This window comes from Balaenoptera physalus (assembly GCF_965194825.1).
Source record: "Balaenoptera physalus genome assembly, chromosome: 10".
In the NCBI taxonomy this organism is placed as follows: domain Eukaryota; kingdom Metazoa; phylum Chordata; class Mammalia; order Artiodactyla; family Balaenopteridae; genus Balaenoptera; species Balaenoptera physalus.
In genome coordinates, this window is record NC_138889.1 from 62,684,554 (window position 1) to 62,711,211 (window position 26,658).

Consider the following 26,658-nt stretch of genomic DNA (forward strand, 5'->3'; position numbering starts at 1 on the left):
CTTCTTGTGGGACCCCATCACGTTTTGTGTGATTCTTTATTTCATGCCTATGTCTCTCACTAGACTGTAACATCAAGTGACAGCAGGGGTGGGGCTTACTTTGCTGGCCATGGGTCCTCAGCTCCTAACACAGTGCCTGGCACAGAGTAGGCGCCACCAAAAAAAAAAAAAAATCATCGATCTGGACTAATGTCTGGAGTCAACCAGCCCTGAGGAGAGTCTCTCACCATGGGTCACTCCATCCAGGCCTCAAAATCCAGGCTTTGCCTCTAGTCGTGAGATTTGAGGGGTGGAGGGAGAGGGGTGTCAGGGCCCTGTGGACCAAAGCCATCTCTCCACAGATGCTCTGTGTTCCTGCTGGATCAGAACGAGCTGGTGGCCAAGGTGTTCGATGGGGGCGTGGTGGATGATGAGGTGAGGCAGGGCCTTGAGGAGGGAGGGTGTGGCCGTGGTCCTGGGGGCCAGGAGTACGCAGTGGGCGCTGGGGAGCAGGCCTGATGGTTGATGGTCCGCTCTGCGACCGGCCACCAACTTCCTCTCTACGCCATCCCTGGCCCGGCAGAGCTATGAGATCCGCATCCCGGCCGACCAGGGCATAGCGGGCCACGTGGCGACCACGGGCCAGATTCTGAACATCCCGGACGCGTATGCACACCCACTTTTCTACCGCGGTGTGGACGACAGCACTGGCTTCCGGACACGCAACATTCTCTGCTTTCCCATCAAGAACGAGAACCAGGGTGCGTGGTCCTGGCGGCTCCGGGAGGAGGGGCGGGGCGGGGCCTGAGCAGGATGGGGTGGAGCCGAGCAGAAGTTCCACAAGCCTTCTCCAGCACCGTAGCGTCCCTAAGCCGAAGGGATGGGGTTTCCCAAATATGTGACGTCCCTTGAGGACACCCTGGGAGGGTAGATCTCCGTCGGACACATCCACTGGTTCATCCTAGCCCCTCTTTGGTCCCCAGAGGTCATCGGTGTGGCCGAGCTGGTAAATAAGATCAACGGACCATGGTTCAGCAAGTTTGACGAGGATCTGGCGACAGCCTTCTCCATCTACTGTGGCATCAGCATCGCACATGTGAGGAGGACAGGGGCGTGCAGGACCCTCTGTTCTCCTCTCCACATTGGCTCTCCTTGCTCTGTCCAGACGGGTCCGTGCCCTGCCCTGGGGCTCAGAGCCCTGCTGCTGGGTTGCTGTGCAATCTTCAGTACCTACTGGTCACCTCTGGCCTCAGTTTCCCATCAGAAAATCGGAGATACTACTTCCTGTCCTGTACAGTTAGCCTCCCAGGACTATGGGAGATCTGTTTTATTTCCCTCCGTTCTCTGGAAGCAACCTCAACCCAAGCTCCTGGTTATTCTTTTTGGGATATGTTGGGTCTCATTGTCCAGAGCTGGGAGCTCTGGCCCAGGAATCCAACCCCTAGGCCCCCAGCGCTGTTCCCCCTTCCTTGCTTCTGTCTCTCTGTTGTGGGCCTCAGGTTCCATCACTGAAGCCTGGGGCAAGCTCAGGAGAGTGTGCAAAGTGCCAGCTCAAGTGCTAAGAGGCACTGGGAAGGAGGAGCAAGGGGAGGTCTGGATGAAAGTTGGAGGGGGCTCCCTACTCTGGACTGGAGCTTGAAGGCTCAGAGTGGGCCCAGCATGGGACAGGAAGGGGGCAGGGGTTCTATCTGATCCCTTTGTCCCAGTCCTGGACATTCTGAGATTTCACAGCCACCTTGCCTGAGCCCCATCTTTCCCTCTCTCCCCCCAGTCCCTCCTATACAAGAAAGTGAATGAGGCCCAGTATCGCAGCCACCTAGCCAACGAGATGATGATGTACCACATGAAGGTGAGCCCTGCACGGAGCTCCTGCCTTCCTTGTCAGGGCCCCAGGGTCCCCTGTAGCCCACCTGTTCCTCCCCCGCCTCCCCAAATCCTCAGGCGCCCAAGACAGGCTGGGCTTTCTGATCATCCTCTCTTGAATATAAGAAGATAGACCCAGAGCAATGCCTCGCCTTTTGCTCTGCCGCTTTCCTTCGGGGCAGCCTGCCTTCAAAGCAGTTTCTGGTTCAGCCCCAAGGCTGGCAGCAGGACTTAGCCCAGGGAAGAATTGGTTCAGCCAGGTGTTCCCAATGTCCAGGGATAATTCCCATCCTGGGAATTACTGAAGGCTGGGAAGCCCACCCAGGGCCCTTCTGACAGATCCCTTAAATACAGTGGTCATGCAGTCCTGGGCAGTCCCATTCCCAGACCTTGTGTTAGAAAATCTGTCCCAGACTTTAATTCAGAGTATGTGGTGGTCATTGTTCATTTGAACATTCCTCTCATCTGTGTCTAAACCAAAGTCTCACAGACTTTGTGGCTACGGTCAAAGCTGTAGCAGGAAGGATTGAGGTTAGACTCTGGGATGGTCCTCCCAAAAGAAGGAATCTTTAATTTATTGTCTATGAAAGGCTACCCATGCTGTCATGAAGAGGAGTTCTCTGTCTTTGACAAGGATAGGCTGTTACAGATGAGGGTGGTCACAGGAAAGGAGGCATAGTAGGTGGGCTGCAGGATAGTGAGGGGAGGGTGGTGTTCTCCTGCCCAGTGATAACCCACGGAGTGGATGGCCCAACTGGGGTGCATTCTGAGTGGGAGGTCCCTGCCACTGTGGGAATTTGAGGTTGAAGACATTGGATTGGGTGGAGGCCGTCTTCTAATACCCCGGCTGGTTCCCTCTAGGTCTCTGATGATGAATACACCAAACTTCTCCATGATGGGATCCAGCCTGTGGCTGCCATTGACTCCAGTTTTGCCTGTTTCACCTACACTCCTCGCTCTCTGCCCGAGGATGACACCTCCATGGTGAGCTGGCCTGTCCCACTTGAATGTGGAGGTGGAGAGTGTACGGCCGGAGGTTGAAGTTAGATGTGCATAGGAACTTCCTGGCAAGACAGAACCATCAAAGAAGGCTATGGAGTCTCCTCAGAGATGGAGGGGTCATGTGGTCTGCCAGCATGGGCCGCAGGGCCTGCCCAGGGGCCAGGGGCTGGGCTGGAACCAGCGATGGCCTCAGGATTGGCACCTCCCTCCCTGTTTTTCTAAGATTTTGTGTGAACTTGGTTCCAAGAGTTCTTAGATGTCATATTTCTAAGTTCATGGCTCTGAGAATGCTTGGCTCTACCATTTTATAGTTCTCTAGTTTAGATCTAAAGTTCCAAGACTCCAAAGTTTTGGAGGCTCCAAGAAGGGCCAAGGCTGGGGGCGGGGCGGCCCATCTTGAAACTGACGATGCCTCTGATCCCTCCCTTCCACTCTCTCCAGGCCATCCTCAGCATGCTGCAGGACATGAATTTCATCAATAACTACAAAATTGACTGCCCGACGCTGGCCCGGTGTGTGTCCCCAGCCCTCCCCTCCGTGCAGGCAGCCCCGTCTCTGCCTCCCTCCTAAGTCTACTCTCACATCCATTGCCCCCCGCACTCTGGGAAGGACTCTCTGAGGATGACTAGGGGAGGCCCACTCTTGTGAGGGTCGGGAGGATCTGTGAGTGAGAAGCAATTCACAGACACTGGGACCATGAGCATAGGAAAGGAATGGGGCAGGGCAGAGCCTGGAGGGTTTCCTGGAGGAGGAGAACCTGAGGCCCCTGTGCTGCCCTCTCCCCTCCCCCAGGTTCTGTTTGATGGTGAAGAAGGGCTACCGGGATCCCCCCTACCACAACTGGATGCACGCCTTTTCTGTCTCCCACTTCTGCTATCTGCTCTACAAGAACCTGGAGCTCGCCAACTACCTCGAGTGAGTGACTGCACTTCCCCCCATCTGGTAGCTGGTGGGGTCCCCTTCCCTGGGACAGGGCAGCACCTCCTGTGTGGCAGGCTTTACACACACTGCCTCACGGGACCCTCTTAACAGCCCAGTTAGAAAGGTACAAGGCCCCTTTCCAAGAAGGGGACCCAGGTGTCCTGAGCTCCTGTCGAGGTGGTTCCTGGACATCTGCAGTCAAATACTCAACCACTGAGCTATTCCCCTTATCCTGGACATCTCATCCAGCTGGCCCTCCTTTGGAAGTGTGGAGAGGCAACAGTGGCTGACCTCCTTGTCCTCTGTCTCCTCCCAACCAGGGACATGGAGATCTTTGCCTTGTTTATTTCCTGCATGTGTCACGACCTGGACCACAGAGGCACAAACAACTCCTTCCAGGTGGCCTCGGTGAGACCCTGCCCTCGTCACAGTGGGCACCCTCCCCGAGGTGTCTGGGAGTCTCCCCCCTTCCAGCCTGAGGAGAGGCGGGAGTTGGTGAGACCAGGAGCCAGTTTAGAGATGGGAGGAGGCTCTCCTAGGCTTTGGGAGATGGCGGGAGGAGCAGGGCAATTCTGAGTCTAATATGGCAGCACTTGCCTCTGGATGTGAGGAGTGATGGGGTTTTCTCGGGCTTTTCCAGAAATCTGTGCTGGCCGCGCTCTACAGCTCAGAAGGTTCTGTCATGGAGGTACCACCATTCTGCCCAATATCCCCGTTCCCACTGTCCCCTTAAGGCCAGTGACTTAAAAAGTTAGACTGTGGCCCAGCTCCTCCCCCTCCCAAGCCCTGCTCCTCAGACAGGCTATGAGAACTGCAGCCACCCACAGGGCACGTCTGGCTCTTGTTCCTGGATGGGCTTGGAGGGGTGCAGTTGTGGCTGGGGGTACGAAGCAGGCAGCAGGTTCCGCCTGAGCCCAGGTTTGCCAAGGGAGGACTTGGATTTAGCATGTTTCTCTCTGCATGTCTGGGGACACCCTATGAAACCCCCTCCCCGCCCAGCCTGGCACGGGCTTCACTCCCATCATACTCAGCTTTGCCTTAGACTGATGTGGGTCTGCACACCCCCAATGGGAGCTCCTGGGGGCAGGGACAGAATCGGGGACATCTCTGAGTTCCCTGCACCTGGCACAGGGCTTGGCACAGTGGGAGTCAAACTTCCAAGCTCGCCTTGCCCCACACGGCCCCCGCAGCCCCCCTCCAGAGCTGCTCCCGCTTGCACACCCCCAGAGACGAGGGGCTCACTTCCTCCTGGGAGGCCTGGTGGCAGCCCTGCTTCTGCCCTCCATGCCCTGGGCTTACCTGCCCCTCCTCTGAGTGACAGCCCTTCAGCATCTGGAGACAGGGGCCCTGCCCTCGCCTCACCGCCCTTCCTTGTCAGCACACAAATGCTGGCTGCATGAATTAGTGTCCAGGACTCCGAGGGATCATTTCAGAATCGTTCCAGCTTGAGAGGCCCTCAGAGCTTACCTTGTTGTGTCCCTCCATGTGACAGCTGAGGAATCCAAGGCTCAGAGGTGGCCAGGGACTTGCCCCGGGTCACATAGAGGGTTGAAACAGAGCCCAGAAAGGGAACGGGCCCCCCCCCGACTCCCCAGTTCTGCCTGCTCAGCTCACCTTGGGGGCCGGGGCTGGGTCAGGCCTGCTGCCTCTCTTGGGGTCAGTGAGGAGGGAAGCCCCCCACCCCAGCTGGACCCCCATCACTCCTCTCCCCACAGAGGCACCACTTCGCTCAGGCCATCGCCATCCTCAACACCCATGGTTGCAACATCTTTGACCACTTCTCCCGGAAGGTGATGAGGCCGGGGGTGGGGTTGGGGGTGAGGGAGTGGGAGCTGGGAGCTGGTCTGAGATGGGAGAAGGAGTGAAGCTGAGGGATGGAGGTTCCTGAGGTCTGGGGGCGAGGGTGGGGTGTCTGGCCAGAGGCCCTGACACCCTCCCCAACCCCCGGCCCTGGCCCAGGACTATCAGCGCATGCTGGACCTGATGCGGGACATCATCTTGGCCACAGACCTGGCCCACCACCTCCGCATCTTCAAGGATCTCCAAAAGATGGCTGAAGGTGCCTGCCTTTAGCCCAGGCCTCAGGGTTGGGGAGGGACCACCAAGAGGGGGATTCTCCTGGAGAGCATCCCCAGGGGTTTAGATCCACCCTCTCTGGCATCAATCCACCAGGCAGACCCAGCCCTACATCCCTGGCTCCCATCCAGGGTGCTGAATTCCCTGGACCACTTTGGGATGGGCCCTGGGACCTTGCCCTCAGAGAGAGGGTACCAGGATGCTGGGGCCCTCTCCTTGACCCCGTTCTCTCCCCAACAGTGGGCTATGACCGAACCAACAAGCAGCATCACAGCCTCCTTCTCTGCCTCCTTATGACCTCCTGTGACCTCTCTGACCAGACCAAGGGCTGGAAGACCACGAGGAAGATTGCAGTAAGTGCTGCCCCAGCCTGGGAAGGCGCAGGCTGTACTCTCTGCCTGGCTCTGTGCGGCTCCTGCAGCCTGAACACCCTCCCTGTGCTGAGCTCAGCCTGTGGGGGAGACAGAAACCTGGACCACCTCAGGATGACAGGTGGGGAGATTCAGGGAGGGGCATGGACTCACTGGGCGGTCACTCATAGCAAATCAGTGGCTGGTGGAAGGTGGACCAGAACCCAGCCACTCCTCCCCATCTGGGGCCCATCCCCCTGCCAGCCCGGGGATGGTGAGGGCAGGTCCTGAGGTCACAGTGCCGCAGTTTGCCCCCTTGGGAATGGGCTGTGGAGGAGCGTGGGTGGATGGATCCCACTCACAGGAGGTAATGAGAGTGTTGACCTTTCAGGAGCTGATCTACAAAGAGTTCTTCTCCCAAGGAGACTTGGTATGTGGGGAGTGACCGCAGGGTGTCCAGGTTGGGGGAGGGTTCCTAGCCTGGGCCCCGGGAGGGGCTGGGTTAGCCTGATCCGGGTGCTTATGGAGGAAGGAGAGGGCCAGGCCTGACGACTTGATGCCTGCAGGAGAAGGCCATGGGCAACAGGCCGATGGAGATGATGGACCGTGAGAAGGCCTACATCCCCGAGCTGCAGATCAGCTTCATGGAGCACATCGCAATGCCCATCTACAAGTGAGCGAGCTCGTGGGGCCTGCTGGGGGCCCCAGCCAGGGACGGCAGGGTGGGTGGGATGGGGCTGGCTGTGGCCGTCACAGCAGACACAGGTGCTGGGCTGGCCTGGCTCTGCTCCAGCTCATCCACTCCCTGCCTCTGGGCACAACCTCTCCTGCTTTGCCCCTAAATGGGCCCTTCACTTCATCCTTGGTCCCTTATGGAAAGAGACCGCCATGTTCTCCTGTGCTTCCAGTCCTACGCCTCATACTCTTGTGGAAGTTCTACCTGTGGTCCAGCCCTAATCTTTCTTGCTGCTCACAGTCTAATTTCTGACCTCTAACCCTGCCCCCGCACATCTCCAGGCTGCTGCAGGACCTGTTCCCCAAAGCAGCAGAGCTGTATGAACGTGTGGCCTCTAATCGTGAGCACTGGACCAAAGTGTCGCACAAGTTCACCATCCGCGGCCTCCCGAGCAACAACTCGCTGGACTTCCTGGACGAGGAGTACGAGGTGCCTGACCTGGATGGTGCTGGGGCCCCCATCAATGGCTGTTGCAGCCTTGATGCTGAGTGAGTCCCTCCTGGGACTCCTCTTCACCCAGGCCTCCTCCCACAACTCTCCACTGGCCTGGCCACATGCCCTGGGACCAGAGCCACGGGTCCTGGATTCTAGACCAGGACTTCCCATGTGACCCCGGGCAAGGCTGACCTTCCCCGGTCTCAGCTTTCTCGTCTGTGTAATGGAAGACTTCCAGCCTCACCAAGACTTTGTTATTTGTCCTCTGAGAGCACAGGGATGACAATGAGCAGTGCGCCCTGCTCTGCACCTCTGACCACACCTTGGCAAGTGGCACCCCCTCAGGCCACTCCTCTGAGGCAGCCTGGATGGTTTCTCCTGGGCCCCATTCCTGCCCCACCAGATCTGTGCCCTTTTCCTCTGAGGACACCCCCTGCCCCCCAGGATCCTCATGCAAGAAGGTGAGACATCTGAGTGGGCAGAGGGTTGGTCTTAGAGACGGTCATCAGCTTGGCTGGAGGACTAGAAATAGCCATGGGGCCACAGGTGGCCCTGAGGACTGCCACTGTACTTATAGTGGAGACTGGGACCTGGGGAGATGAAGGGGTCCCATAAGGAAGCTGCCAGGGGGGCAGCTCAGTGCTCTGGGAGAGGGGGCTCAGGAAGAAAGCAGGATAAGAACAGTGGGCAGGAAGGATCCCTGGGCTGGGAGGCAGGCCCAGCACGGGTCAGCAGTGCTTCATCCTGGCTGTCCCTGGGCAAGTCCCTTCCCCTCTCTGGACGAAACAGGAGAGTGAGACAATCCATTCTCTAAGACCCCTTTTATATCAAAGTCCCCATAGCTCTGTGGAGTCCCAGGAGAGGCCATGGAGTGTCCCTGGCCCCCTGGGGCAGAGAGCCGACACTGAGTCCCTCAGTGGCCCCCTGAGTGTACCCCCTTAGCCCGAGCCCCTCCTGCATTCCTGCAGCCAGAGGGGAACCTGGCCTCAGCCCTGGTAGGGCTTGTCTCCTCTTCAAGGCCATATCCACCTGTACTCCGGGGCTTGGGAGGCCCCATAGGGCCGGGCCTCTGGGGTCATCCCGGCCGCAGGTTCCTCCTTTCTCTGTTTTGTTCAGTACACGTTGTGGGCTGGGAGGAGGGGGCCACCTGCCTTACCTATTCTGAGCTGCCTTTAGAGAGATGCGTTTTTCTAGGACTCTGTGCAACTGTTGTATATGGTCCCGTGGGCTGACCGCTTTGTACATGAGAATAAATCTATTTCTTTCTACCAACCCTCCCCCACAGGGCTGTTTGCAGACTTTGTACGGTGGGGTTGGAGTGGGGGGTGGGGAAACAGCCCTGCGGGAGGCAAATGCCTTTTAGAACTCTCAGGCTACTGGAGCTCCCACCTCTGCTGCCTAGCCCCTCTTCTGGGGGAGTCCTAGACCTGTTGGGGTATCCCCGGACCAGTCCTGTGACAGATAGTGGGGACTTAGGTGTGGATGGCAGATACAGAGGCCTGAGCATGGGGCAGCAATTGTGGACTGGAAAGGGAGAATTGAGGGGCTGAAGCAATCAAGGAGGCTGCCTAGAGGAGGTGACCTGGTGCTTCTCCTAGACCCTCTGTCTGCTGGCCTTCCTTAGTCATGAGTGCCCATACAGCCAAGGCCTGGGCCTCTGAACCCCCTCCTAGCCACGGGGATGCCTGTCTGTGTCCCTGTAAATCCAGCCAGAGGGGTACCCTTGAGTCTGACTCTACCTCAGATACAGCCCTGGGTTGTGTCTGCGGGGTGGGTTCCCTGCTCTCCTGGCTGTGAGAGTGTTTGCTTCTGCACAGACAGAGAGGGGCAGGTCCCAGATTGGGGACCATGAGGAGGCTCTGACTGGCACAGTCTCCATACCCCACTCCCCACCTGCCTATACCCCTCCCATCTTCTATCCCTGTTCATCTCTCCCAGATCAGTAAAGGTTGGCATGTTAAGGGACTGAGCACTGGGCTCTCCTTTCCTAGGAGAGGGAGGGCTGGGAGGAGATGGACAGGAGCATCTTGAGACCACCCACAATGGCCCCAGGGTGCCAGCCATGCCTTTGGGACCACAGAGCCTGTCTGCTTCTTCTGCCCCACAGTCTGTCATGCTTTGGAATCTGCTCCTCTGGGCTGAATGGTCCCAGGGCTCTAGCCTCCCCTTGGGGCCATGGGGTCCAGGCCCCTCCCCAGCCCAGCCCCTGCTTTGGGCTCCCCCAGTCTGTCTGCCCTCTCACAGCACAGGACCCAGGCTGACCAGTGGGCCCCCAGGTGGGGATGAACGAGTTCGTGGCCCAAGGCTGACACGGGAGGACTATTCTAATGGTGCCCAGCTGATGCCAGCGTCGGTGCGGGCTGACATAGGTGCTCCTCTACCTGTGACCCCCAACCCCGAATGTGTGTGTGTGTGTGTCCTCTTCCACAAGCCTTTGGCAAAGCCTTTGGGCAAAGTGGAAGCACAACCTGGGTACCCACCCCTGGGCCTTACTCCCCCTCCCTTGCATCTGCTGTCTCCAGCCCAGCACTCCCTTGAGGACATTTAATCCCGTTCGAGGCCCTCCCTCCTTGCCACCAAATTGAAAAACTCACAAATATTTCCTCATGCACTCGGGACCCTATGCTGAGGCCCAGAGCTAAATTCATCCTTGTCCCTGGTCTGGAGGGTCTAACAGCCTGGTGGGGGAGACACAGGCCATGATACCGGTGGTCCCAGGCAGGGGCCTGAGAAGAACAGCAAGGTTTGGAAGATGAGCAGGCGTTTTCCTGCGGGCAAAGGGGGTTGGGCACTCCTGGGAGAAGGAACTGCTCCTACAAATGCACGGAGGAGGGGAGTGGAGTGGCTGGCACACGGGGAGTGGAGAGTTGGAGGGGGAACTAAGGCCAGATCAGGGAGGGCCATGAAAGCCAGGCTGTGGAGTTCAGCTTGATTTTGTGGGCAGTGGGGAGCCAGGGAAAGGTTTTCAGTGGGGAGTGGCTCAGACAAGCATTTTAGAAGCTCCAGCAGGAGGGCAGAGCAAGGACTGGGCGGGAGAGGTTGGGCAGGGATCATTCTAGGGCGATGCTCCGTGCCCTGGGCGAGGCGAGGGAGGAGGAATTCAAGACGCATTGGACTGACAGAATTTGTGACCAGTTGGATGGGGGCGGGGGCGGGGGGCGGACTGGCAAGTGCCCTGGAAAATGAGCTGGAAAATGAACCGGCTCATGAACAGCCCTGGGCAGATTTTCAGCACCACCTTCACCGGCCACCAAGTGTTGGGCGGAGCCTCTAGCTGGAGGTGAGCTCCCTGGGAAGATGGGCGGGGCAGCTGTTTGGGGCTGCCAGGGGAGGGGGCGGGAGGAGGGGTGGGAAGACAGATGGGAGGAGGGCCACGCATCTGCAGAGCCACGGGCAGCCCTCACCAGGTCAGAGAACCCAAGGCTTGGCCCCAGGGCTTCAAGTAGCTGCCCTGCTGTCCCAACTTAATGGTTTCATTTTACATGAAACGTCACGAAACCTCACGATTCTTTTTTTTTTTAAATTTAATTAATTTTTTTTATACAGCAGGTTCTTATTAGTCATCCTTTTTATACATATTAGTGTATACATGTCAATCCCAATCTCCCAATTCATCACACCACCACGCCCCCCCCCGCCCCCCGCCACTTTCCCCCCTTGGTGTCCATACGTTTGTTCTTTACATCTGTGTCTCTATTTCTGCCCTGCAAACCGGTACAGATGAACCGGTTTGCAGGGCAGAAACCTCACGATTCTGTGGCGTAGATACTATTATCTCATTCTGTAGCCAAGAAGCTTGAGGTTCAGGAGGTTAAGTAATCGGCCAAGGTTGGTGTGTGAGCCTGACTCCTCTCCAAGGGCTCTTTCTCTGAGATAGAGGAAGGAGATTCAGGAGGGCAGAGTCTCCATCTGCCTCCGCAGGACTGTGGTGGGTAGGGGTGGTGAGCAAGTTGGCTGGGGCCCCAGAGAAGGGTCTGGGATCAGCTCTGTGTGCCCGAGTTGCCAGGGAGGGTGGGGCACGAGAAAAGGGGTGAAGAGGATGGTGGCCTGTAGTGCAGCTCGTGGCCACCAGGTGGCGCCCAACCCTTGCTGTCCTGACCTCTCTGGCGGTCTGAGAAGGGCATGTGAGGGAGAGGGGTGTGATGGGGGCTAACCTCACTCCTGTCCACTCTCTCACTGGGGTGATGAGTTCTCTGGAAGGCAAGGCCTTCAGGGTACAGGAGGGTATGCTGGGAGGCCACCGTGTTCCAGGGAGTTTGTGTGAGTGAAATCTGCTCAGAGACGGCACAGCCAGATTGTTCTCTGAGGGCATAATAGGATGGGTCCGTACAGGATGTGAAGTACACCCTCAAGTCTGAAGACTGGCAGGGTAGATGTGAGAACGGAGGTGTTGCAACTTCCTGACAAGATGGCTGCCACTGTCCATTCCTAAATCATCCCTGGAGAAACCATAGGACTGAGCGGGAAGCGGGAAGCATGGAATTCCAGGAACTAACAAAAATAGTCTGGGGTGCAGTGGGGTGGGGGGAGTTGGGGAGAGATATAAGCGAGATGCTGGGTCAGCAGAAAGCACTTGCCTCACCCTTGTTGCCTTGGACAGTCAATCATTGCCTGTCCCCTCACTTCTGCACAAACTCCTGGGGCTTCTTCATCTCCTCTTGGCAGTAACTGGAGGAAAAGAACGATCTCTTGATTGGGAGGCTCTCCCAAGGATGAACAGGGATTATTGTCCCCTATGTGGTCAAGAGAAACTGAGGCCCAGAAGCTCAGCTGGTGGGAACCTCCTTCAGAGTAAAAGGAGCTTAGCCTCCCCAGGGTCAGATGAGGAAACTGAGACCCGGAAAGTCTGCACAAAGATCTAGAGGCAGAGCAGGGATGGGCACCAGCTCCCACTTCCTGGCCCAAGGTTCTCCCCCTTTCCCAGGGATGGCAGTCTTTGCTTCCTCAGGTCCCACCTGGAACTCACACTGCAGGCTAGACCTGGGGAGCTGGTCTATTGTCTCCCACATCACTATGTCCCCACATCCACGCAGTGCTGGGATCAGGGTCGGGAGGGGATGGTGTGGGCTAGAACAGTGGACCCTCTTTTCTCTTCACATCTGCCCTGAACCATTCCTCTGGCTCTCAGCTTAGACTCCTCAGGTGGTGTGTGCCTGCTGGGTGCATGTGGTTTCTCTCCTCCGTTAGACTGGGAGCCTGGTAAGGGCAGGAACAGATCTGCCTCAGCTCTGGTTTCCCACATCCCTCCTCAGTGTTTGGCACATAGTAGGTGCTCAAAACAAGCGTGTTGATTGACAGAAAGTGGCAGAGTCAGGACTCCAATGCATGCATTGGTCAAAACTCAGCTGAACAATGAGGGAGACCCTCTGAAAATCTCCAGAATTCTCTCTCTCTGCAGCTCTTTCATCTCTGGCACTCTGCCCTGTAAACTCTAGCCAACTAGCCTCTTCAGACTCACAGCTCCATCTCCTCAACTCAGGGGGACTTCCAGGCTTCACCTGGTTCATCCTGCCTGCGTGGTGGCCTGGAAACTCTCTCCAGGCAGTGTGGGCAATGGTAGGGTTTACATGTGTTCTCTGCCTCTTAAGATCCCAAACATTGCCTGATAACCAATGCCTTGAAAACCTTTATTTCATACATTTTGTCGAGTTTTGTTGTTGTTATTTCAAGTAGGAGGGTAAATTTGGTCTTTATTACTCCATCTTTGATGGGAGTGTAAGTCTATTTTATAGCTTTAATTGCAATATAGTACACCATGTAGGAATGTTGACAGACATTTGGATATTAATGTTTTGGCTATTAGAAACAATGACCACATGACTATTCTTGTATATGTATATATTTTGCATATTCCATTGTATGAATATCTTTACTTCTATTGTTGATGTATATCTTCTAGCTTCCATCTAGGACCATTCCTTTTTATCTATGAACACTCTTTCAGTATTCCTTTTATAGCAGGTCTGCTGATGATGAACTACCCTGGTTTTTGTTAGTTTGAAAATGTCTTTGTTTTTCCTTTATTCTTGAAGGATGTTTTTGCAGCTATTGAATTCTAGGTTAGGGAAGTATTTTCTTGTAGCACTTTGAAGATAACGTTCTATTCTCTTGTTGACTTTCATTGTTTCTGATGAGAAGTCAGCTATCAGTCTTTTTATTGTGCCTTCAAAAGTAATGCATCTCTTTCGCTGGCTGCTTTTGAGATTTTATCTTTGTTTGTGGTTTTCAGCAGTTTTATTGCAATATGCTTAGATATGGTTTTCTTTGTATTTAGCCTGCTTTAGAATCATAATGTGTCTTGAATCTGTGATGATTTTCCCTCCCCTCAATTCAATCTTCATCAAGTGTAGATAAGTCATTTCTCATAATTCAATGCATGCTAAGAACATTCTACAAAATTTTACTGAAATCCTGGGATAACAAGAAAGAAATAATGATGCAGAGGTGGGGAAAATATTTTTAATCAACCACTAGATTCTCATCCTTGGGGTTCAAATTCACACCTCTCCTTAGGAGAGAAGGGTCACCAGTGGTGGTCTCTCTCCTTAGCTCCTGATCTATAACTGAGGATCTGTCCCTGACCAGACATCCCTACCTGGAATCAAGACTTTCCACCATTTGTCGATTGGCTGATAAGAGGGAAAAACTACTTTCTCTCTGTCTCTCTAAATTTTGCCTCTTAGTCAACACATTTTAATGCAGAACAGTTCAGTATTTAATTGTTTAGAACTTCTACATATCAGAATAGGAGTCTGGATTTACCATCTAAGGGAATTCCCTTCATGATAGTAAGTAGATCCCTGAGTGCTGAGTTCTAGCCCAACAGAATAAAGAAGGGCCAGCAGGCAGCCATGGTTCCCCTGCCCTGGCAGGTTTCTTACTCTTTGCTTTGACCATTAGGCTTCGAGTGCACCTGTATGTGGAGGTAGGAAGGCATCAGGGAGCAACTGTCACACTTCTATCTCTATCTCTGTCAGCTCATTTGCTGTTTCAGTGGTGAATCAAAATGGAAGCACCCTTGTACCTGGTCTGAGTCACCATTCTCACCAATCTTTGCACCTGGGCGAACACTCTGTGATCTGTCCCAGCTCACTGGTCTGTATATCTTTTCTGAATTTCAGATACAAACATCCAGTTGCCCAGTCCCTTCTGGATTGCTTTCCTGTGTTATAGAAGCTGGAAAACTAAAGTAACATTTCCCACATTCCACGTGGGTTTCATGTGTAACCTGGGTTCCATATAGAAGGTGTTCCTTTCTCTTTTTTTTTGGCCACGCTGTGTGGCTTGTGGGATCTTAGTTCCCTGAACATGGATTGAACCCGGGCCCTCGGCAGTGAAAGCACAGAGTCCTAACCACTGGACTGCCAGGGAATTCACAAGGTGTTCCTGATAAGACATGGAGGTGGAAGGAAATTATGGGCACTGATGTCTGCATGCAGGTAGATAAGATCACCTGGAAGGCATCTGTGATGGGGGTGTCTGGGTGGTCTAGGGGCATCCGTGGAGGAGTTTTTAATAGCCATCACCTCACATAGGTGCCAAGCAACAGATGGCAGGCTGGTGATATTTCCACTAGAAAATTCCCCTGATGTGGATGGGTGTTTGGGCTGATGCTCTGGCCCTGACCTTTAACTGTGTAGCACTGAGCCTGATTCTCTTCTCCTTCTGTTTAAACCTGTATGGATTGTGGTGTAGACAACCAAGAACCTCAACTGACAGTTCTCTTGAAGCACTGATCTCATTAGTTGTGATTATCCATCTCCCCCAATAAAATGTGAGCTCCCTGAGGGGAGTGACTAGTACCCAACACAGAGCCAAAAACAGAGTAGGCACTCAGAAAATTTATTGACTGCTTAAGTGAAGTGTTAGGCATTATAAATCCAACCGAAGTGACTGCATCCTCTGAGGGGTCTGGGGCTGACCTGCATATCCTGAGGGGTATCTCAGTAGTGATCATGGACGTGTAAGAGTTACCACATTCAACAGAAGAAAATAGTCTTCTCAGTAAAACCATGCCTGCGTGACAAAGTCAGGCCTCCCATCAGAGGAAATCATGTTCACAGTGGAATCAGGCTTGCGTGACCAGCGCTGAACATCAATCAAAACAAACTGGCTTCCAGAACACCGGCAGGCTCCAGGATGCGAAAGGATATTCACCAGGAGTAGGCCTATAAAAGTAGGACAGAGAAAAATAACTGAATTTATATTATATCAATCATCAAATGAATTTAAAACTATCACCAATGGAAAATTCCTCCCTAAAGAAATGTCACCCCAAACTACATCTTGTTTTCATCTCTTCATGTGACCTGTGACTCCTTATCCCTAGGTCCTCTTAACAACCAAACCCAGGCCCCCAATTCTGTGTTCTCTCTTATCTCTTAGCAGTTTTCTCATGACACTCTTCTAAGTTGCCGGATGGGTTTACCTGGACCCTCTTGGCGGCTGGCAGATGTACCACCAAGGGAAGCAGCTAGGCGGTAGAGTGCGGTGGTGAAGGATGTGGTGTCTGCCGTCAGGCAGACCTGGATCAAGTCTCTGCTCTGCCTGTTCCCTGCTGTGAGACTGTGTGTGAGGCACTTACCTTCCCTGAGTCTCAATTTCCTCGTCTATAAAATGGGAAGAATGGTAAATCTTCTTGAGGCTGTTTTGAGGATTAAATGAGAAAAGGCAGGAGAGCCTTTGGCCACTGTCAAAGCTGCCAGCTGTGGAATTGCAGGGCTCTATCAGGGTGCATTTCTGGGAATGAGGAGCATTACTTCATTTTTGGCAAAAGCTGAGAGGTCAGGGGAGTGGTCCCAGGAAGAAGGCTTCAGTCTCAGATACAGAAAGGGCAGGTTCAAAAGAGTTTGAAAGAGGTAACTGTGGCATTCTGGGTTAGTGTATTGAATTGTGTCCCCCAAAAGATATATTCAAGGCCCTGGACTTCCCTGGTGGTCCAGTGGTAAAGAATCTGCCTTCCAATGCAGGGGACACAGGTTCGATCCCTGATCGGGGAACTAAGATCCCACATGCCGCAGAGCAACTAAGCCCGCGTGCTGCAAACTACAGAGACCACGCGCTCTGGAGCCTGTGCGCCACAACTAGAGAGAAGCCCGGCTGCCACAGAGAAAGATCCCACGTGCCTCAACAAAGATCCCGCGTGCCGCAACTAAGACCCAATGCAGCCAAAGAAAGAAAGAAAAATAAATATTTTTTAAAAAGATATATTCAGGGGCTTCCCTGGTGGCGCAGTGGTTGAGAGTCTGCCTGCCAATGCAGGGGACACGGGTTCGAGCCCTGGTCTGGGAGGATCCCACATGCCGCGGAGCGGCTGGGCCCATGAGCCACAATTACTGAGCCTGCGTGTCTGGAACCTGTGCTCTGCAGCAAGAGAGGCCATGATGGTGAGAGGCCCACGCACCACGATGAAGAGTGGCCCCCGCTTGCCACAACTAGAGAAAGCCCTCGCACAGAAACGAAGACCCAACACAGCCATAAAGAAAGAAAGAGAGAAAGAAAGAAAGAAAGAGTGGATCTGTGTATATATAAAAAAAAAAGATATAGTCAAGTCCCATCCCATCCCTCAATACCTGTGAATATGACCTTATTTGGAGATAGGGTCTTTGCAGATGTCATTAAGTTGAGGTCCTTATGAGAAGAAGGAAATTTGGACATAGAGACACACAGGAAAAAGGCCATGTGAAAACAGAGGCAGAGATTGGAGTGATGCTGCCATAGCCAAACAACGCCAAGGATTGCCAGCAACCATAGAAGCTAAGAGAGGGTCAAGGAAGAACCTCCCCTAGAGCCTTCAGAGAGTCCTGCCAACCCTGTGATTTCAGACTTCTATCCTCCAGAGCCCTGAGAGAATACATTTCTTTTGTTCGAAGCCTCCCAGTTTGCGGTATTTTGTTACAGCAGCCCAAGGAAACAACACAGTGGGTGAGGCAGGGGGCAGGGTACTTCAGCTCACAGGGCACAGATGGATTGGAGGGAGGAGGGGACATAGCTGACCATCATTTTCCAGCTTTGGTGTCTTGAGGCCAGCTGGCAGGACACCTAATCACTGAAGACCATCTGGGACATACACACAAAAGCCTGGCCGTCTTGCCTCAAGATGGGACAGCTCTGCAATACAATCCATGATTTATGCTCCAGACCCTCCTTCCCCACCAGGCTGAGGCTAGGGTCCCCTCAGACCACATCTGTCCTCAGTTCTTTCCCCTTTCCTGTCCTGCTTGCCTCACTCCCTTCCAGGTTGTTTCTGACAAACACTCTCATCCCCATCAACCATGTGGCCACCATCACTCAGAGCGGTCAGTACACACTTCCCCAGGCCCAGTCATGTGCTGCCTGCTGGGGGGTGGTGTTGGTGCAGAAAATTTAAGGCAGGTCCCTGCCCCGAGGGAGCTCACGGTAACCTGGGTGAAACATTAATTTATTGATTAATCAACTAGTTAATTAATTAAACAAACACACATTTGTTGAAAACATACTATGTTCTGTCCCTGGCTGGGCATTGGAAAGGCTGCAGAGAGATCAACGAAACCGGACAACAAGCTTGTGGAGGGATAAACAATCAAACTGAGATAGGCTGGGGCCTGGGACCATTTAGTGCAGTGCTTGCACCTGGATAAACGTCTCTTCAAGCAACAGAATACAAAGAAAACATAAAGACTAAAAGTAACTACACGCATGCACAGTTGAGGCAATTAGGACCAACAAGCTACAAAAAGGCCACAAACCAACTGCCAGTTGGGAAGTGCCAGGAGCAAAAGCAGGGACTGCGCCTGATTCCTGCACACAGCACCACCAAGGGGGTGGGCAGACCACTTAAGCCACCCCTCTGGCCTGACCCACTAATCCGCCCCTACCCTCATCCCATGTAAGGAACCAGCACCCCCTCCTCGGGAGCGAGCAAGGGCACCTGTTACTTGTTTTCATTCCCTTGTGCCGCAGCACAAGTCCCAGTAAAGCCTTGCTTGAATTCCTCATCTGGCTTCTTATCAATTTCTATTGATTAAAGAGTCCAGGGACCCGAGTAGGTAACATAACAAACTCACAAGCAAGTGTAGAACTGTAACAATGCCAACTGGGCCATTAAGGAAAAGTAGATGTTGCTACAAGAGCCTTTGACAGGGGGATTTGACCTGGTCATGGTGGTTAGCGGAGTCTTAACAAACAAAAGGAGGGAGGCTGGGCTAAGACATCAGGTGGTAAGAGTTAACTAGGCAAAGAGGGGAGGGAACAGCATGTGTGGAGAGACCCCATGGCTGGAGGAAGCACAACAAGAAGAAGGAACTTCAGCAAGGTCAGTGGAGGGCGTGGCTGGGAGAGTATGAGAGGAGGAGGGGACCGTGTGTAAGGCGCAGGAGGCAGGCAGAGGCCAGGCTGTGTTAGAGAATTTGGGCTTTATCCCCAAAGGAATTAACATTAAGGGTTTTCAGTAGGCAGGCTACCTGGTCAGAAACGGAGACACCCACTCTGGCTGCAGCACGGGTAAGAGCCCTTAGGATGGCTTCAGTGCTGTGGACAGAACAGTGAGGGAGCTCTTGCAGTGGTTCAGGTGAGAATGTGATAGTAACACGGGTCATGGTCACGGAAGATGGAAAGAAATGCACAGATTTGAGAGACAGCCTTGGTGATGGGTTGGATATGATGTGTGGGAGGGAGAGAGGTGGGTTGATGGTTACTCTGCTTTTCTGGCTGTGCAAACAGATAGATGGTGGTGCCATTTGCTGGGAGAAGGATCCCTGAAAGAGGACCAGATTTGAAGGAGAAAATCCTAAATTCAGGCAAAAGTCCTTTGTAAACCCTATGGTTGAGGGATGTCAGCTTTTACCATCTACTCATTCAAAAGTTATTTAATAAGCACTTGCTGGGCTTCCCTGGTGGTGCAGTGGTTAAGAATCCGCCTGCCAATGCAGGGGACACGGGTTTGAGCCCTGGTCCGGGAAGATCCCACATGCTGTGGAGCAAAAAAGCCCATGCGCCACAACTACTGAGCCTGCGCTGTAGAGCCCATGAGCCACAGCTACTGAAGCCCACATGCTACAGCTACTGAAGCCCACATGCTACAACTACTGAAGCCCACGCGCCTAGAGCCTGTGCTCCACATCAAGAGAAGCCACCGCAATGAGAAGCCTGCGCACCACAACGAAGAGTAGCCCCTGCTCGCCGCAACTAGAGAAAGCCCGCACGCAGCAACAAAGACCCAGCTCAGCCAAAAATCAATCAATCAGTCAATCAATCAATCAAAAACAAAAAGTGCTTGCTGTATGCTGAGCCCTGTGCCAGGTGCTGGAGATTAAAGGGAAGGGAATTAACATTTGGTGCACAACTCTGCGAGGAGGTGGGGTAGAGAGATTAAGATGGTCATCATGGTATTAGACAGACTTGGCTTTGAGGCCCGGCTCTACAGCTTTCTAGTTGTATGACCTTAGGCAAGTCACTTAAACTATTTGTGTCTCAGGAACCTCTGTAAAATGGGATTCATCAATACATCCCTATCTCCTAGAATGTTGTATGGGTATGGTGACAACACATGTAATGCCTTTAGCACAGTGCTTGGCACACAGTAAGTGCTTAATAAAAAGATGCTATTATTGGTTCTCTATGTAAGGCACTGTCATGTGTCATTCTGTTCAATATCTAATCCTTACCACAGCATCATGAGGAGAGAATTATTGCTGTATCTCATTTCAGAGAAAAGGCAGCCCTGCTGATTGTCTCCCCAACAGCCTTTCCCCTCTTCCTCACTGTAAGGAAGTAGGTTTTGTTTGAGTGTTCATCATTCTACATTCAGGAAAGCTGGCTCCCTCTCTTGTCTCAGGGTATAAATCCTGATTAGTCTAAACCAATCATGGTAAGTCCACTCCCCTATCCAATGACTGATTTAGGCAGTCATAGGGTCCATTCCTACCCAGTTATGAACTCATTCATGTTGCCCAGGAATGTCCTGGTTTTAGTACTAGTAGTGCTGATTCCCAGGAAACACGTCAGTCCTGGGCAGACTGGGTTGGTTGGTCACCCTGCTTAGCCACTGAGACCTGAGCAGGAGACTTCTACAGGTGTCTGTGTGTGTGTGTGTGCATGTGTGTGTGAGAGAGAGGGAGAGAGGGAGGGAGGGAGGGAGAGAGATGGGGCATCTGGAAAACTTTCTCTTTGCTAAGAATAAATGGTAAAGGCATATGTGGGAAGACACACCCTCTTTGCTGGATGTCTTTGTTTCTATATGCTATGCTTGGAGTTGCTGTAGCCATCCTGTGACCACAGACGAAATAAACGACATGCTGAAGATGGCAGGGAGAAGAAATGGAAAACACCTGAGACCTTGAGGAGACGGCTGGGCTGGAAGTGCTTAGCTCAGGAGTTGTTGCTATGAGAGTGATAAACTACAATATCTACTGATATCTGTCACTTGCAGCCAAAAGCATCCTGGTGCAAAATGTCACCCAGCTGGGTATGAGCCTGTCTCCATCCTGATGTTCATATCTTAATACTAAACACTAGGACAGAGATAAGACAGACTCTGGGAACAATTCCATTTGCCTAGGACAGAATTTCTCAAAATATGTTTCTTCCATGAGATGCTCTTTGCAGAAGGGTTCCATGGTCAAGTGGGCTTGGGAGACGTGACATGCAATATTCTTACCAATACATATTAATCTTGGGTTAACTCAAGAGTTTCTCAAAATCATTTCAATGTGGAATTTTTAGTTTCTTTTTGTTTTTGTGAAGCCCTATTGATATCTCCCAGGTGTTCCACAGAACACAGTTTGGGAAATGGTGAGGTAACAGACGAAGAAGCTGTCTGGAGCATCAGACCTTAGTGTTGGGCTCTGGATAGGAGACCACACAGGCCTTGGTTTGCCTGTTGTCTGTTGTGATTATCAATGGTGCCCCCTTTCCCTCTTCACTGTGTCCCAGTTTGGGATGATCAACGGTGTGATCACTCAGCTCTGGATGAGGAGGAGGGCTTCCCGGGCAGAGGAGGAAGTGAGGGGCCCCTTAGGATGAGAGCTCACTGCTTTCCCCCAGGGAGCAGGATGGTGTGGCCAGAGTGTGTTGGCTGGGGCGATGGCACAGCCCGTCAGGAAGAATGAGAGAGTATGAAGTTGAGCTTCTGCACACGCTGTACATGTGATGCAGAAAGGGAGGTGGGGCGGTGGTGCAGGGTGATTAGCCTGGCTGGGCAGAAAGGAATGGCACTTTTACGTATAGTACTGTACATTTTGACATGTACCATTCCAGGCTTCAGTATACAGTCAGGTCTGTTCTTCACAGTGTATCTTTATAATAAATAAGATAGTTCTGGCAAAAAAAAAAAGAAAAGAAAAGAAAAGAAAGGGATGGCAGTGGCTTGCAGGCTGCAGCAACACGGGGTTGGCCTGGGCACCGAGGCTGAGCACAGCACCCTTGGCGGGTGTCCTCCCAGGCCTGTACTCCCGCCAGGAAGCAGGGCTGGCTAATGAGTCACTTGGGCCACAAGAACCCAGATGTGTAACCAATCTGGGAAGGCAGAGGCCTAAAGGGAGCTGCCCAGGGCTGAGTTTGTTAATCCTGCCCCCTCCAGCCCTGAGTTTTCCTTTCATTTGTCACCTGTCTCCCTCATTGGAACAGAAGCTCTCCAAGGTCAGGTAATGCGTGTGTGCTGCTCACAGTTGTATCCGTAGCACCTGAGGCTGTTCCTCATCCACAGTAAAGGCTCAATAATTATGTGTTGAATAAATGAATCTGAGAGGGAGAAAAACATCTTCCTAAACCACCTGGTATGGAGAATCAGAAGGGCATCAAGACTTAATGAGTCTCTACTGCGCCCTGGAGGCTTGTCAGCAGGTTACCTACTACAGCATCCTCAGGCCCCATGGCAGAAGTCATGGATGCGCTAATGATATGTCACCAAATCCCATTCATCTTCTGAGGCTCAAGCCCCTCAACCTCCAGGAAACCTTCCTCTTCTGAGCCACTTCCCCTTTGCTGAGCCTCCTCTCCTCCAAGCTTTATAAAATCCAGCTCTTGACTGCATGCTGTTCAGTGTGGTATTTCATCAGACTGCCTCCCACTTGACTATAAACACTTTAAGAACAGAGGCTACATCTCTTGTTTCCAAGTCTCCCCCACAGAACCAGGAGCTGAATTGAAGAACAACAACCCTCTGTATTCCTTAATTGATAGGTTTATCTTTAACACTGGTCCCAGCACGACCTTGACTCAGAGCTCTCTTCTGGCAGTTAGTTCCTGCTGCTCTGTGTATTCTCTCTGTTAGGACTGCTTTCTGCTCTGCCAAAGAACACCTGACAAGCAGTGTCTTAAACAATCAGATCACTTAATTATCTCACACGAGGAGAGGTCTGGAGGCGGGCAGCCCAAGGCTGGGGCAGTGCTTCTAAGATGCCATCAGAGGCTCCGACTCATGGAGGCTTTTCGCTCTGCCCCCCTTAGTGAACTGGCTGGTTGCCTCATGGTACAAGGTGGCTGACGAAGTTTCAGACGTCACATCTATATTCCAGGCAGGAAGATGGGAGATAGGGGTGAGGCCAGCTAATGTGTCCTTTTGATCGGAAAATCAAAAGCTTTCCCAGAAGCCTCTAGCAGACTTCTGCTTCACCATACTGGCTACACTAAATAGAAAGGAGCCTGAGAAAACAAGTTAGGTTTTCCCACCTTTGTAGTTAAGGGGACAAAGGAAAAGTGGTTTGAGGATGAGTGTTACATTAGCCATCAACAGTGATTGCTATACAGTCTATAGAAAGAAGAGAGAAAAAAATAATCAGACTTGTCATTCTCTCAGACTGGCCATTCTGAAATCTCCTTATGCCAAGCAGGACCCTGCTTAGATTTATTTGTTTCCAGAGAGACACTCTAAGTTCTTGATTATAAATAAACATAAAAGGCATGGTCCACGCCCTTCAGGGTCACAGAGGCAGGTGGGGAGGATGTGAAGGGCTGGCGGAGATAAAGCAATCTCCATGATGTGTGCTCTATGATATGGGATGAGGAGGATCTAACTTCTCACTGGGGATGGTTAGGGAAGGCTGCCCAGAAGTAGTGACATATGAGGTTGAAATGGCAGGTAAATATATGAGGAAGGGGCTGGAGAGGATATCCTTGATAGAAGAAAGTGCGTAGGCAAAGGCATGGTGTTGGAAAGAGAGCATAGCACATGTGAGGAGCATCAGAATGTCTGTTTTGCTGGAGCATAAGGTGCCTGAAGGAGAGAGATGAGGTTGGTGGGGCCAGGTCATGAAAGGCATGATGTATCCAGCTTGGGTGCCTGGGTAGCTGGTGGTGCCATTTTCTGAGATAGGAATTACTGAACTTAGTTTGGCAATGTTGACTTTGGGGGTCTCAAGCTGTTCTTACTCTACAGGATTTCTCAGTATAGTCTTACCTACTGCCTTGACTTCAGTTACCATCTTCTGATTCCTAAATCTCTATGCCCTGTTCAGATCTCTCTTCTATATTCCCAGCCTGCATATCCAAAGCGGCTTCTTTTGCTACATGACAACCGTGTCCCAAATTTAGTAGCTTAAAACTAGAACCGCTTATTTAGTTCCTGAATCTATAGGTTGGTAATTTATTTGGTCTCAGAAATTAATGTCTCCCTTAAAGACTTAAAGGATACAGGGGTGGTGGCTCCCATTATATCTCCCACTTAGTCTACCTGTATTAGTATCTGCAAAAACCATTTGGATCATGCTAGATCATGTTGGATCTGTCAGTGTGTTCTTTTTAATCCCCATTAGTAAGGAGAAGCAAGAGCATTTCAGGTGCATATGGGAAGAGTAGTCATTCATTCATGGTCATGCCCCAAGACTATGATAACTCTTCTGCTCTCTGTCACAGTGTAGTCTGCAAAGACCTCGGTCATCTTGACTTCACTTCAGAGCATCACTCTGGTCTACTATATTGATGATATCATGCTAATTGGACCTCGTAAGCAGAAATATGGTGTTACTCTGAATGTCCTAATAAGACACGTATGTGCCAGAGGATGCGGAGATAAACTCTACAAAGATTCAGGAGCCTACTATATAGGTGAAGGTTTTAGGGGGTCTAGGTCTGGAGCATGCTGGAACATCCCTTCTGAGGTAAAGAACAAGTTATCGCACCTTATACTCCTCATTGATAAGGAAGATGCACATGTTTTATGGGTCCTTTGGATTTTGGAGGCAGTATATGCCACACTGAGAATACTACGCCAATCCATTGATCAGGTAGTTAGAAGTCTAGCAATTTCAAGTGAGGCCCAGAGGAAGAGAGACCTCTGCATTAGGACCAGGCTGCAGGACAAGTTGCTCTGCCACTTGGCTATAGGGTTAGAGACGTCTCATGAGATAGGGATGCTGGGCGGAGTGTCTGGCAAGCCCCAGTAGGAGATGCATGGCACAGTCCTCTAGCTAGGCCATGCCTTCTGCATCAAGGAACTATTCATTCAAAAAGCAACTCATGATGGACCAGTGGGCCCCATTAGATGCTGACCAGGGGACAGACACCAAGTGATTATGAGACAGGAGCTGCCTATCATGAGTTGGGTATTATTAGGTCCATCAAGTCATAATAAGGTCAGGCAGGCATAGTAGTAACCCATCGTATGATGGAAATGGTACATTCAGGCCTGAGGAAGTCCAACAGGCACAAATGAGTTACACAAGCAGGTGGCTCAGAGGTGGCCCATGTCATGTAATCTGTTGCACTGATGCCTCTCCTGCAGCTCACACTTATGGCCTCATGGGGGCTTCCCTATGACCAGATGATAGAGAAAGAAAACATCTCAGCCTGCTTCATGTATGGGTAGGCTGATGTGAGCTGAAAGTGGACTGTTGCCACTCTAAAGCCCTAGGCAGTGGTGGCCCTAAAAGGCAGTATAGAAGGAAAATCCTCCTAGTGGGCAGAGCTCTGGGCAGAGATTTTGGTTGTGTGCATTTGATGGAATGAGAAGTCGTCAAAGGTAGAGATAGACGCTTCTTTTCTGAGCAGCAGTGAATCACTGGCTGGCTGGTCAGGGTCCTGAAAGAAGCACCATGGGAAGATGAAGGAAGAGGTATGCAGATAGGCCTCCCGGGGTGGGCACCAATGTGAAGACGTTTATGTCTCACATCAGTGTTCACTAGGAAGCATTGACCTCAGAGGAAGTACTCAACAGCCTCGTGGATGGGATGACTTCTCTGGCGGATGTCAACCGACCTCTGTCTTTAGCCACCCCGGTGCTGGAGCAATGGACCCATGAATGGAGTAGTCATAGTGTCAGGGATGGAGGCTCTGCACTGGCCCAACGGCATGGGCTGCCGCTTACCAAGGCTGTTCTAGCTGCTGCCTCTGCTGATTATCTAACTTGTCACCAACAGAGCCCCCAGTGCCGCTCCATCCCTCAGGAAGATCAAGCAAGTTGATTGCATCAGATCCCTTCTAACCTGGAGGGGGAGTGATTCTTCCTCATAGGAACTTAAACTAGCTGTGGGTATGGGTTTGCCTTCCCAGCTTACAGGGCCTCTGCCAGGACCAGCACAGAGCTGATGGTGTGACTGATTTCCTGACAAAGCACTCTGCCTCACCCTAACAGCTCCATTTCATGAAGGTGTGCCCCATTTCACACCTTCACCCTTTGAAGGTGTGTCAAAGGGCACATTCCCATGGGATGCACTGGGCCTCCTATAGAATGTGTCACCTGAAAGCACCTGGCCTGAAAGTCTTAGTGAGGGTGCTAGCCTGGGGATGACTCCTTGTGGGGTCGAGTGCTGTCCCGGAGGATGTGTATTCCTGTACTGTGCTGTCCTGTACAATGTATATTGAACCAATGGCTGTTATGTGGTGCTCTGTCTCCACCAGTTGGAATACAGGGGTCCAGGAACACAAGTGTAGAAGGAGAAGTGGCCCCTCTTACCATCATTTTCAGTGACTCACTTGCAAAAGTTTTGCTTTGTGTTCCTACAACTTTAGGCTCTGTTGGAAAGAAGCCATAGTTCCCAGGGAGGGGTAAGCTCTTCACCAAAGGACACAGGAGGGTTCCATGTAACCTGAAACTATAACAGCCACCTGATCACTTTTGGATCTCTATACCAGCGATGCAGAAGGCAAAAATGGGTTTGTGATGGTGGCAGGATGTTATCAACCCTGATTGTCACGAAGAGGCAGGGCTGCTGACGCTTAGTGGGACAGAAAGGAGAGTGCCTGGAGCTCAGATTCCCTAGGACACATCTTAGTGCTTCTGCGCTCAGTAAAAACACTGCCTGGGCAACTGAGGCATCCTTGGTCTGACAAAGACAAGGCCACGAAGGGCTCAGATCCCTTGTGGACAAAGGTCTGGGTCAT

General features: G+C 52.1%; 1 protein-coding gene and 1 long non-coding RNA gene across 10 annotated transcripts in view; both read left to right on the forward strand.

Annotated features, from left to right (window-relative positions):
* The window catches only part of PDE2A (phosphodiesterase 2A), a 92,041-nt gene extending 83,407 nt beyond the window's left edge, over positions 1-8,634 (forward strand). For all 9 annotated transcript variants that reach the window (XM_082478165.1, XM_082478167.1, XM_082478164.1 and 6 more), the window contains 15 exons: positions 342-414; positions 563-740; positions 963-1,075; positions 1,751-1,828; positions 2,704-2,826; positions 3,286-3,356; positions 3,637-3,759; positions 4,086-4,173; positions 4,406-4,453; positions 5,481-5,555; positions 5,725-5,824; positions 6,082-6,194; positions 6,583-6,621; positions 6,758-6,864; positions 7,209-8,634. In XM_082478165.1, the coding sequence (XP_082334291.1) occupies positions 342-414; positions 563-740; positions 963-1,075; positions 1,751-1,828; positions 2,704-2,826; positions 3,286-3,356; positions 3,637-3,759; positions 4,086-4,173; positions 4,406-4,453; positions 5,481-5,555; positions 5,725-5,824; positions 6,082-6,194; positions 6,583-6,621; positions 6,758-6,864; positions 7,209-7,419 (1,540 nt within the window). In that variant the 3' untranslated portion in view covers positions 7,420-8,634. The remainder of the gene's footprint in view (positions 1-341; positions 415-562; positions 741-962; positions 1,076-1,750; positions 1,829-2,703; positions 2,827-3,285; positions 3,357-3,636; positions 3,760-4,085; positions 4,174-4,405; positions 4,454-5,480; positions 5,556-5,724; positions 5,825-6,081; positions 6,195-6,582; positions 6,622-6,757; positions 6,865-7,208) is intronic.
* A 1,640-nt stretch (positions 8,635-10,274) lies between these two features.
* Positions 10,275-26,658, forward strand: part of LOC309637236 — a 49,580-nt gene continuing 33,196 nt past the window's right edge. Inside the window, exon 1 of the long non-coding RNA XR_014250452.1 lies at positions 10,275-10,642. This is a non-coding gene — a long non-coding RNA (uncharacterized lncRNA). The remainder of the gene's footprint in view (positions 10,643-26,658) is intronic.